At 41.9% G+C, this 12,131-nt stretch overlaps 2 protein-coding genes across 2 annotated transcripts; both read right to left on the bottom strand.

The window, feature by feature from the left end:
- Nucleotides 1-254: 254 nt before the first annotated feature.
- Nucleotides 255-1,265, bottom strand: LOC129825693 (putative nuclease HARBI1). Its single transcript, XM_055885878.1, has 2 exons — nt 1,101-1,265; nt 255-1,006 (listed from the first exon to the last, which is right to left on the bottom strand). Exons 1-2 carry the CDS (start codon nt 1,198-1,200, stop codon nt 636-638), a joined length of 471 nt encoding a protein of 156 aa, XP_055741853.1. The 5' UTR covers nt 1,201-1,265; the 3' UTR covers nt 255-635.
- A 4,434-nt stretch (nt 1,266-5,699) lies between these two features.
- On the bottom strand, nt 5,700-11,840 carry LOC129824907 (zinc finger protein with KRAB and SCAN domains 1-like). Its single transcript, XM_055884467.1, has 2 exons — nt 11,116-11,840; nt 5,700-7,144 (listed from the first exon to the last, which is right to left on the bottom strand). Exons 1-2 carry the CDS (start codon nt 11,168-11,170, stop codon nt 6,627-6,629), a joined length of 573 nt encoding a protein of 190 aa, XP_055740442.1. The 5' UTR covers nt 11,171-11,840; the 3' UTR covers nt 5,700-6,626.
- Between the last annotated feature and the right edge of the window lie 291 nt (nt 11,841-12,131).

Below are 12,131 nucleotides of genomic sequence, written 5' to 3'. Positions count from 1 at the left end.
GTTAAAATGACAGATGTGGGGCATTTCGTGAAATTGTACTTCAGTATGGTTTCATAAACAAAGACATGCTGATGTGCCAGAATATTAAGTATCACATTGTCATAAGTATCAAAACTGTAAAAACAATATGTAGCTTTTCTGCAGAAAGAATCAGCCTCATAAATTTATGACTTTATCCTTTTTCTTCAGTGTGGCCCTAGTACTCTGTCATATAAACAAATACACATTCCATATGAATATAAAAACACAATGTATAACATTATGTTCCTTTATTGAATAAGGACAAAACAAAGCAGGTAAACCATCAGCTCCTTTCGAAACTGAAGTCACAGTGACTCTACAAGATGGAAAGCACAGAATCCAAGCATATTATACAAAATGATACATACACATTCAAAGGTCTGTATATAACACACCCTGCATGTCTGCACACTAAAATAAATGCAGGACAAATCCATGCACATCAACTGAACAGACAAATGAATGGATGCAGTAGCCTCCCTGCAGCCTTGTATTACACACAGTATACCGCACAAACATCATAAGAGGCCAAATTCGTAAAAAAACGAACCCAAAAAAAACCAAATTCCTCTGCCACCGCAGGACATATTTAACCAAAATTGAAAGCACACATACTAACTAAAATAATTCAACACATATTGGTCCCTCAGCAGCCGACCACTGTCGTCATCAGGGAAGATTGCCGGATTGTCCCAGTCCATGGCTGGTGGCACTCTGGGGGCCCTCTCCTTCCTCAGGCAGGCCACATTGTGGAGGACAGCACAAGCCACAGTAATATCACATGCCCTAACAGGGCTGACCCTTAATTTGTGAAGGCAGTGAAAGCGTGCCTTCAGGAGGCCAAAGGTCATTTCAACTCTGGCCCTGGTCCTGGCATGGGCATGGTTGTAGGCCTGCTGTGCTTCCTGGGGGTCTGTGAAAGGTGTCAGGAGAAAAGGCTGGCAGCCATACCCCCTGTCTCCCAGCAACACACCAGAGAATTCACCTGTCAACACAAAATCTCATCATTACTACCTCATAAACACAGTGATATTCTTGACACAGCCATGATGGTTATAAATAGGGGTTGTGTGGCTTACCTTGTGATAGGCACTGATAGATTTCAGAGGCCCGAAAGATTCTGGAGTCATGGACTGAGCCAGGCCATTTTGCCACAACATCGCTGATCACAGTCAGCATTGCAGACCATCTGAAATCATAAGATGAGGAATATTACACCAATCAATGCACATCACTGGCAATGCAGAGTGTTCGTCAATGGACAATATCAAAAAGTTATGTTCACCTGAACATTAATGCTGTGAAAGGATTTCCTATTCACAAAATCGGCCTCATGGGCACCTGAGGGGGCTTTTATCCTTATGTGTGTGCAGTCCACTGCACCAATGACATTGGGGAAACCTGTCACACAAAGTAATGAGTATCCTACTATGTGTTAACAGTTGTCCTGTAATTTGTAGATCCTCTTACCTGCAATCCTATAGAACTCCTCTTTGATGTCACAGAGTCTTCTGTGGCCAGGGAAGGAGATGAAGACATCTGCTAATGCTTTGATAGCCAGACACACAATCCTTATTGTGCGGCAAATTGTGGCCTTGTTCAGCTGTTCTGCATCCCCCACTGAGTACAGGAAGGCTCCACTAGCAAAAAAGCGCAAGGCCACACAAACCATTTGCTCCACACTCAGTGCATGGCTCCGTACAGTGCGGTGCTTAATCCTGGGACCCAGTAGTCTGCATAGATACCTGATGCTGTTACGTTCCCCAGTTTCTGTGTTCTGTTTTGTATTTGAGTGTGTGTTTCAGGAGATGGCTTCCTGAAGTACTCCCCAACCAGCTGATTGGTCAACCCCAGGCTAATTGGTGATTGGAGTTGACCCCGCCCCCTCGTCAAGAAGCAGCTGACTCTAATCACCATTGCCACCTGAAGATAAAAGCCAGTGTTCTGCCCAAAGGAGAAGAGAGAGGAGAGATTTGGAGATCAGAGAGAGAAGAGATTTGGAGATCAGAGAGAGAAAAATTAGATTGTGATATAGTGTTGGTTGTGTATCAGAAAGTGTGGTATGTACTGTTGTTGTTGGTAGCAGTTCTGTTGTTGTTGGTAGCAGTTTTTCTATGTCCTGTGTTTGTGAGTGTTTGTGAAATCGTTAATAATTACTCTGTTTCGTTTGTTCCCAGGGGGGAAGGAGAAGGCACTTTGGGAGTGCTTAGGCAAGAGGCCCGCGGGCATACATATACCCGTAGTATATTTACTGTCTAGGCACACTAGGTAAGACCTGGGCGGACCACCCCCTGTATTTTGGTTAGGGCACCAAGTGGTGCTAAGTTAGGTAAGTTAGGTGGGTAGGCAGGTTAGATAGGAGAGGGGGAACTTTGATATTTACTTTCTTTGCTTTGGTTCCGTCCAACCCCTTTTCCCCATATTACCGTGTAAGAAAATAAATTCTAGTAAACGGTAAATTCTGCTTTTGTGTCATCCTTACTCGCACCTACAGTCCATACCTCTTGCACTTCAGAGAGTTGAGTTGTAGCAGGGAGTTGCGTTCCCTCTTCTCAGAGGCGTGCGTAACAGATGCCATCTGCAGAAAACCTGTATCTTTCATATAGATGGTCATCAGGGAAGGCCAGTGGGTCCAACCGGTCCCTGAAGACCCTTTCTCGCCTGAAGGCTCTCCTCAGCACAAGTGCTTCTTCATCCACCACATCTCGCACGAATGGGCATGCCATTGTCAGAGCAGAAAGGAACACACAATTTTGGGCCTTCATATAGGCTAGTGGCCACACCTGGTGCTGGGGGGGTGGGCAAAAGAGGGCGATGCCTTATAACGATGACTTGGTTGTACTGATTGCTGGGAAAATAAAAAAAACCTTAGAAAGATGCCACCGTCCTGTGTGCTCACAATAAGAGCTCATATGTCATGGCTCACTTGACTTTACGAGAATATACCTAATTTTTATTTTGAGCTGTGTCATCTTCTTGGAGCTGGGGGAGGAAAGAAAAATAATGATTAATACATTTGTGTTACAGTTAGCATACAGTGTACATTGAAGGCATATCTCACCTCCCTCTCAAGTTTTTTTATTTCAAGGTCCAGTTTCCTAATTGTCCTCTTTTTTATTTCGGACTCCAGTGCAAGATTTTCCATTTTTTTCTTCTTGTACTGAATGTCTATGTCTGCCAGTTCTATTTGGCGCCGGAGGTGGTTGCCATACAACTTTCTGATAGCTTGTGAGCTCTGTGAACACAATACAATTAGCGCAGCTGGAATTTGGCAGGATGTGGTGTCCTTTTATTAATACGCACTATGTTGCCAGGCTGGTTTTCCCACTGTATAGCATCTGGGTCCTGTAAAAGAAATTAGATTTTTTGATTTTGATGAGGACTCCTCACCATTGTAGAGTAAATAGTACTTTCACAGTCTTAACATGATACCTCATGCCTTCTGGAATCCAGAGAGATGGTCTCCTCCTCATCATCGTCTCCATCGTGTGCTGTTGCTGCTGCACTGGGGCCTTCACCCTATCACATTTAAATCGGATTCATATTGAAGCTAGTAGACAAGACATGCCAGGCCTACAGTATGCCTTTGATGGAGTACTCACTGGATCAGCATCGTCTGGTGCTTGTGCTGGTGGCTCTAACAGGAACACAGTGCTGCCAGACACTGCAAGGCAATAGGTAAACCAAAGTCAGACAGTCCAAATTGATTCAATATGAATGTGGTTGTATCCCATGTAGAGATGGAAGGACATACCTTGAATGAAGCGGGTGGCATCTTGGGAGGAACCTATGCTCGTCTCTTTCCCCCCAGGGATCCCTTCTAAGATGGGCCTGCCTTTATTTAGCTCCAAGGCCATGTCCTCTGCTGGGGTAAGGTCAGCCTTTGGTGACCCACCACCCGTGCCTTGTCTGTGGGTATTCTTTTTCACTGCTAAAACAGTACAGACAATGTGTGAGCAGGCACCTTCTGGGTACAATATATGCTTGTGCTTTGTTAAATATTAGTCAGGGACCATACCATTCTGCAGAATGTTCTTGTATTTGATTTTGACCTGCTGCCATGTCCGTTTTGGCCCGTTCATGTTTAATCTACACACACACACACACACACACACACACACACACACACACACACTGCAAAAAATTACTTGGTATTTTTGTCTTGTTTTCAGTAAAAATATCAAAAAATTTATCATAGCTTTATACAGTGTGATGGAGTTACTTTACACAATTTCACTCATATCTGCAGTGCATTTCAATTAAAAATTTAACCGTTTCATAATTACAGTACAACTGCATTTTTGGAGATGTGAATTAAATATTTGAATTGTAATTGTGATGTTTCAGCGGAGCGGTGACTGTGTAATTGTGCACTACTTACGCATTCAGGCGGTCTGCAATACTTTGCCACGCTTTTTCTCTTTGCTTTATCACTGTGGCGGTGTTGCCTTTCTTCTTAATTATATCTTTTACCTCCTCGTATGCCTCCATGAGGATTTGTGCTTCCGACGGGGAAAAGTACGCGGCTCTAGTTGCCATGGTAAATCAGTTAATCTGTGATCTGTGGCGGGGTCTATTTGAGTGAGCCGTGAGCGCGCACCTATCCAGGATTGGTTTCACCTGGCTTAATGAATCCGTGTCTGCTCATCCTGGCTTGGTCTTTGTGCAACCAATTAAGCCTGGACGCACATGTTTTGGCTTCATTGAGCTCAGCTGAGTCATTTATCCCGGATGTCTTAATTCTACTTTTGTGCAACAGGCCCCAGCTCTACACTTTATTGACTGATCCATTCATCCTTCCATCCCTCCTCAGCCTTCCTCTCCTCTGAAGACCCAATGAGGGTGGAGCTCAGTCAGAGAGCTGTTGAGGGACTGGTTAGGAAGAACACTTCTAAAGCCAGAGAGGTGAGAGGTCACATATGGTTTAGATGGTAAATATTTATGTCCCCTTAGCGGTTCATCACGTCAGCAAAAGGGAATATGTTCCATCATCTATGTTTATTTACATTAGTGCAAATTGTCCACTGATATTGGTGCAATTTCTCACCCCTTGTGGCTGTATGAAAGTTAATTTCGACTCAGGCACATACAGGAAAATCGTGCCGTCAAAATAAATTGTGATCCATGACAACGCACTGGCTAAACGCAAATATTGTCAACTGCTCACCCTTGAGACAATCAGCAACCAAGTTGTCCTTACCACGGACATGTCTGGTTTCAAGAGGAAACTCCGGCAATATCTGTAGTAACTTTCCACCTCAGCTTCTCTCTCTTTTCAGGGTTCACTCGATAGGCATGTTGTTGGATCGGGGTCCAGTCCCCAATGTCATGCTCTAGTACATTTGGGTTGGCAAATTGAGAATGATCCCTGATATTCTAAAAGCAGGATAACAATGTCAATATAATTGTACCAAAAAATGGTCAGTTGGTTGCATAAATCATTGAATACTAAATGTTACATTAATTGTAAATATGAAATATAAAACCAAATGTACACCCCTTTGTTAATATGTATTGGCAATAATTAACTTAATGGTGAGGCATGGAATAATAAAACATGTATCTTTTGTCAGGCTGAATGTTTGAAATATGAGGTGATTTGATTCATGCTTCTTCAGTAGTGGAATAAAGACAATTAGCACTTGAATGTTGTAAATAAATACTGGAGTGATATAGAATTGTTAATAAAATTGATTATAGACCAATTTATTATACTGCGTCCATGTGTATAGGCTGCAAGTACGTTGAAATTAAATTGTTTTCAACTTTCACTTTCAACTAAAACCAAACCTATATTGTACGTCGGGCATAGTCTTATTTTCAACTACATTTTGCTAGGTGGAATATCCCCAATGTCACAGTTTAAACGTGTCCAAATCAATAGTCCAAATGCAGAAACAGTTTGTGATAAATTGAAAACCTAAACATAAAATGTACTATATACACAAACATCTGCCACAATAATCATATTACTTGTATTTTTTTAAACAAGCACCTTATTAACTGCACAAGCACCGAAAATGCTGTTGTTTTGACAAGTAGCAATACATCATTGATATCGATTAGGGGGGAAATCAGGTTGACTAACACAACTAAAAACAACACATGGAAATGGGAGATATCTTTTACCTCACTGGTTAAAGGACAACCTGCAGAAGACAGTCAGCTACATTTTGGAGTGATTCATTTAAATGTAGGGGTCGCTAAACAAAGGAACACAACACGTATTTGTCATCACTCATCGATATCATGTTGAAATCAATTGTGCGAGAAGAGGGAGATGAGGTTGCACGTCCTGTTAAAACTAGCAGCTCAAAAACCACACGGAATCTGGGAATAATGTGTACATCACTGGTTAGAGGAGAATTTGTAGAAAACAGCTAGCTACATTTTGATTCAAGTGTAACGCAACCCTTTTTAATTAGTCACTTTTTGTTAAATCTCTTAAATAGTACTCTTCTGTTTCAGAGCCTGGATTTTGCCTCTGAGGCTAATATCCATATTATGTTGAAATCAATTGATAAAGGGCCAAACAATTAGGGTTCTACATTGTGACATTATTAAAATACTCCTACTACAATATTAAAACATTCCATTTTGTGACATTAATTCATTAATTTCATGTATGCATTTTCTGATATTCCCTGGTCACAGCTATAATATTTCTCTCCTGTGTGTGTTCTCTGGTGTTTAGTCAGATAGCTATAGCGATCAAAACTCTTCCCACATTGAACACAGATATAAGATTCCTCTCCTGTGTGTATTCTCTGGTGTCGAGTCAGATTGCTAGATGAGGCAAGACCTTTCCCACATTGACCACAGCTATAAGGTTTCCCTCCTGTGTGTATACTCTGGTGTAGAGTCAGATTGCTAGATGAGGCAAAACTTTTCCCACATTGACCACAGCTATAAGATTTCTCTCCTGTGTGTGTTCTCAGGTGTTCTTTTAGTGAACTTGGTATTGAGAAATATAACCCACAATCAGAGCAGCAGTTAGATATCTTAGAGGGTCTCTGCTGGTGTTTCTTGAGGAGTTCTGATCTGGAGAGACTCTTCTCTGCCTCTTCAGCATCATTATGTTGTTGAGGCTCCCCAGAGGATCCACGATAGTCCCGTCTCTCTCCTGTGTGAATGACAAAGTCAGACAGATGGTTAAGGGGCCACAACAGCAGAAATCCCTTGTTCATTTGAGGTAAAAGGTGATGCCCAGAGCGTAATTATTATATTATTATATTATATTGAAATTATTTGACAATTGTCTTAAAATGAGCAGGAATAGTCATATTTTGTCTTGTTTTCACATTAGTAGTAAAATTGATGATTGTAGGTTAGAAATAAGTTAAAGTTGTTGAAATCCTAAGCAGTGTCCCAGACGACTTTTAGTCTCCACTATAGGCCCCTTTCTGTGTTTAATAAACACAATTTGATTGCAGAAACACCTCCCTGCTAATGAGGAAACCGATAGTTATGGACGTAGTATATATGCCTGGAGCAAAAATGTTTAGCAAAGATTTTAGTTTTTCACAATGTATTCTGAATGTGATTGGGGGAAACCTCAGGGGAGTAACCTCCATTTCCAGATTGCTTATGAGTGCATTTGACACTACTTTGGATTATAATTGTAAGGCTCGTTTCAATGTCCTGCTTAAAATAATGTTTGCTACAGTATTAAGAATTGTGTAATTATTGAAGAACCCCATTAATCCATTTAGGTGCTGTCAAAAAAAGTTACGATTTTTTTGTTTCACCTTTATTTAACCAGGTGGCCAGTTGAGAACAAGTTCTCATTTACAACTGCGACCTGGCCAAGATAAAGCAAAGCAGTGCGACAAAAACAACACAGAGTTACATGTGGGATAAACAAAAGTACAGTCAACAACACAATAGAAAAATCTATATACAGTGTGCGCAAATGGAGTAAGGAGGAAAGGCAATAAATAGGCCATAGTAGTGAAGCAATTACAATTTAGCAAATTAACACTGGAGTGATAGATGTGCAGATGATGATGTGCAAGTAGACATACTGGTGTGCAAAAAAAGTAGATAAAAACATGGGGATGAGGTAGGCAGTTGGATGGGCTATTTACAGATGGGGCTGTGTACAGCTGCAGCGATCGGAAAGCTGCTCAGATAGCTGATGCTTAAAGTTAGTGAGGGAGATATAAGTCTCCAACTTCTGCAATTCGTTCCAGTCATTGGCAGCAGAGAGCTGGAAGGAAAGGTGGTCAAAGGAGGTGCTGGCTTTGGGGATGACCAGTGAGATATACCTCCTGAAGCGAGTGCTATGGGTGGGTGTTGCTATGGTGACCAGTGAGCCAAGTTAAGGGGGCCTAGCAAAGACTTATAGATGACCTGGAGCCAGCGGGTTTGGCGACGAATATGTAGCGAGGGCCAGCCGACGAGAGCATACAGGTCGCAGTGGTGGGTGGTATATGGGGCTTTGGTGACAAAACGGATGGCACTGTGCTAGACTGCATCCAGTTTGCTGAGTAGAGTGTTGGAGGCTATTATGAAAATGACATCGCCAAAGTCAAGGATCGGTATGATAGTCTGTTTTACGAGGGTAAATTTGGCAGCGTGATTGAAGGAGGCTTTGTTGCGAAATAGGAAGCCGATTCTAGATTTCATTTTGGGTTGGAGATGCTTAATATGAGTCTGGAAGGAGAGTTTACAGTCTAACCAGACACTTAGAATATGTGGACAACAACAAATAACTAATTCAGAATCGTCCAGAGTAGTGATGCTAGTCAGGCGGCGGGTACAGGCAAGATCGGTTGAAGAGCATGCATTTAATTTTACTAGCGTTTAAGAGCAGTTGGTGGCCAAATAAGGAGATTAGTATTGCATTGAATGGCATTGAAGCTTGTTTGGAGGTTTGTTAACACAGTGTCCAAAGAAGGCTCCGATATATACAGAATAGTGTCGTCTGCGTAGAGGTGGATCAAGGAATCACCCGCAGAAAGACCAACATCGTTGGTATATACAGAGAAAAGAGTCGGTCTGAGAATTGAACCCTGTGATACCCCCATAGAGACTGCCAGAGGTCTGGACAACAGGACCTCTGATTTGACACACTGAACTCTATCTGAGAAGTAGTTGGTGAACCAGGCGAGTCAGCCATTTGAGAAACCAAGGCTGTTGAGTCTGCCGATAAGAATATTGACAGAGTCGAAAGTGCAAATGAATTACTTAAAAATCATACAATGTGATTTTCTGGATTTTTGTTTTAGATTCTGTCTCTCACAGTTGAAGTATACCTATGACAAAAATTACAGACCTCTACATGCTTTGTAAGTAGGAAAACCTGCAAAATCGGCAGTGTATCAAATACTTGTTCTCCCCACTGTATATATAGTGTTTTATGACAAACCGTTTTTTACAAATCCGTCAAGACACCACCTTAGACTTTACCGTGAAATGCTTTACTTACAAGCCCTTAACCAACAGTGCAGTTCAAGAAGAAGAAAATGTTTACCAAGTAGACTAAAATTAAAAGTAATAATAAAAAGTAACACAATGAGAATAACAATAACGAGGCTATATACAGGGGGCACCGGTACCGAGTCAGTGTGGAGGCTATATACAGGGGGCACCGGTACCGAGTCAGTGTGCGGGGGTACAGGCTAGTTGAGGTAATCTGTACATGAAGGTGGGGGCATAGTGACTATGCATAGGTAACAAACCACCAGCGAGTAGCAGCAGTGCACAAAAAGGAGGGGGGGGGGGGTCAATGTAAATTGTCCGGTGGCGATTTTATGAATTGTTCAGCAGTCTTATGGCTTGAGGGTAGAAGCTGTTGAGGAGGCTTTGGGTCCTAGACTTGGCACTCTGGTACCACGTGCCGTGCGGTAGCAGAGAAAACAGTCTATGACTCGGGTGACTGGAGTCTCTGACAATTTTGTGGGCTTTCCTCTGATACCGCCCATTAAATAGGTCCTGGATGGTAGGAAGCTTGGCCACAGTTATGTACTGGGCCGTTCGCACTACCCTCTGTAGCGCCTTACGTTCAGATGCCGAGCAGTTGCCATACCAGGCGTTGATGCAACCGGTCAGGATGCTCTTGATGGTGCAGCTGTATTACCTTTTGAGGATCTGGGGACCCATGCCAAATCTTTTCAGTCTTCTGAGGGGGAAAAGGTTTTGTTGTGTCCTCTTCACGACTGTCTTGGTATATACCCACGTGGGTGATTAAAAGATAAACTGAGGTCCACACTCCAGTCCAGTTGATGGTGGTAATACACCTTAAAGTTGGTTGCCAACCGCCATATAAAGTCCAAATAAGAAAAAGAAGCCTGACGGAAGGAGAAATGACGAGAAACTAATTTGGTTAAACTTTTGGGGCATCGCGACTGGTTACCTATTTTGATGTGATATGAAAGTATTGTGTGAAATTATTTTGATGTGATATAAAATTACAGCAATTTATCTTTCTAGAAATGTATCGCAATTGAGAATCGATTCACATTTAGGTGGATTATTTGACTATACCTGCCAGAGCCAGTTTACCTCTGAAAATAACATAGAGTCCTTGAACCTTGAGGAGTAACGGGGGCAGCAATCAGCAGTAGAAACAATAACAAAGCGTACTCCCTGCCCGTTTTGGTAAAAAGTTGAGGGATGGGGCTGGAGAAATGCAACCATCCATGACATCAACATTCTAGTTTTAACCATGTTTTGAGGATAAACAGTGTTTGTTTATATTTACTGACAAACATTGGAGTAAAAAAAAGCTTACATTCTGGGATCTGATGGGGTACGACAGTTGAACTAAGCTCATGAGGCATTTATAAGTGAATTCTCTAAGAAACAGATGGGTACATATCATTAATGTGTAAGTCCCAAAATGGATGTAACAACTGCTGATTGCCCCTTTAAGACTACATATTGGGCTAATATAATAGGATATATTGAGGACTACAGTATTTCAGGCATTGTCATTGGATGCATTTGATCAATTGTTAACGTTTTGTTGATGGTCCACTCTTGATGTTCTACACATTACAGTGTAGCTTCAGCCATTCCTACAGAACAACATTAAAGTGTAGAACCCCTTTACTGCATATTGGTTCTAACGACTGCAGAGACAGTACTTACTGGTATTAAACAGATCTCCAACCTCCTCTTCTTCCTCCTCCAATGTGACAGTCATCTCCCCCCCCCTTTTTCACCCCAAAAACGGAATCCTCCTCTTTCTCTTCCTCTTCTTTTACTGTAACAGCCTCCTCTTTCACTCGGAACGCCTCTTCATCTTCTTTCACTGAAACGTCTTTCTCTTCTTCTTTCACGGTAACAACCTCATCCTCTACTTGTTTTTGTATTGTACCATCCTTCTCTGCCTCCTCCTCTTTGACGAGAGTTTCTTTCTTCGTCCAGCAGACCACCTCTTCTTTAGCAGGAGGAGAGTAGCTTAGTGAACTCATGGTCGGAGATGTTAGCTAGTTAGCATTAGCGACTAGCTTAGTTCTAAGCGAACTTAGCAAACTAGCTAACTGACAAACAACGTAAATATATAATTAAATGGGCCAACAAGTACATACAACAGAAGTGTGTTTAATACACAGCGACTAATATACACCAAACCAGTGTAAAGAGAGTGAATGTTGTAACTATGTTTGCTAGAAAGCTACCGAGGTGTCTGACTAGCTGTTGTTGTTGAAGGAGCGTCCCGTCCACTAGATTATACGTCACACTGGCAGCATCGCCTGAACCTAAAAGACGCACATCTCCGTCTGCTGACTGGAGTGGGCAACGCAGTCGTATAAATAGCTTGAATCTTTCGGCTATGTTGGCTAGCAAGCTACGGAGGTGGTTGACGAGCTGTTTATGAAGAACCGTCCACTAGATTATACGTCACGCTAGCAGCATCGCCTGAAAGACGCACATCGCCTTTTGCAGACTGGAGTGGGAAACGCAGTTGATGATCATATTTTATTTTCAGACAAAGATTATTTTAAATGGATTTAATTAAATAATATTATTATATTGATACATACAAAGACCTGAATCTGTTGATTGATTAGTGCGAATATTTGTTTTTTTACTACAGCACATTTAAGACAGTTTCATTAAGTCAAACTAAATCTAAATAAGTAGCTAGCTACGGTAGGTCT

Source organism: Salvelinus fontinalis, chromosome 27 (assembly GCF_029448725.1).
Source record: "Salvelinus fontinalis isolate EN_2023a chromosome 27, ASM2944872v1, whole genome shotgun sequence".
In the NCBI taxonomy this organism is placed as follows: Eukaryota; Metazoa; Chordata; class Actinopteri; order Salmoniformes; family Salmonidae; genus Salvelinus; species Salvelinus fontinalis.
The sequence above is the reverse complement of the archived record's forward strand: the minus strand, read 5'-3'. Positions and strand labels throughout refer to the sequence as shown.

Excerpts from the sequence above, each read along its gene's own strand:
- LOC129824907 (XM_055884467.1), bottom strand. The coding sequence starts at position 11,170 with ATGACTGTCACATTGGAGGAGGAAGAAGAGGAGGTTGGAGATCTGTTT. Across the intron at positions 7,145-11,115 it reads TGGAGATCTGTTTAATACCA|GAGAGAGACGGGACTATCGT; the intron begins GTAAGTACTGTC and ends TCATTCACACAG.
- LOC129825693 (XM_055885878.1), bottom strand. The coding sequence starts at position 1,200 with ATGCTGACTGTGATCAGCGATGTTGTGGCAAAATGGCCTGGCTCAGTC. Across the intron at positions 1,007-1,100 it reads CTATCAGTGCCTATCACAAG|GTGAATTCTCTGGTGTGTTG; the intron begins GTAAGCCACACA and ends TTGTGTTGACAG.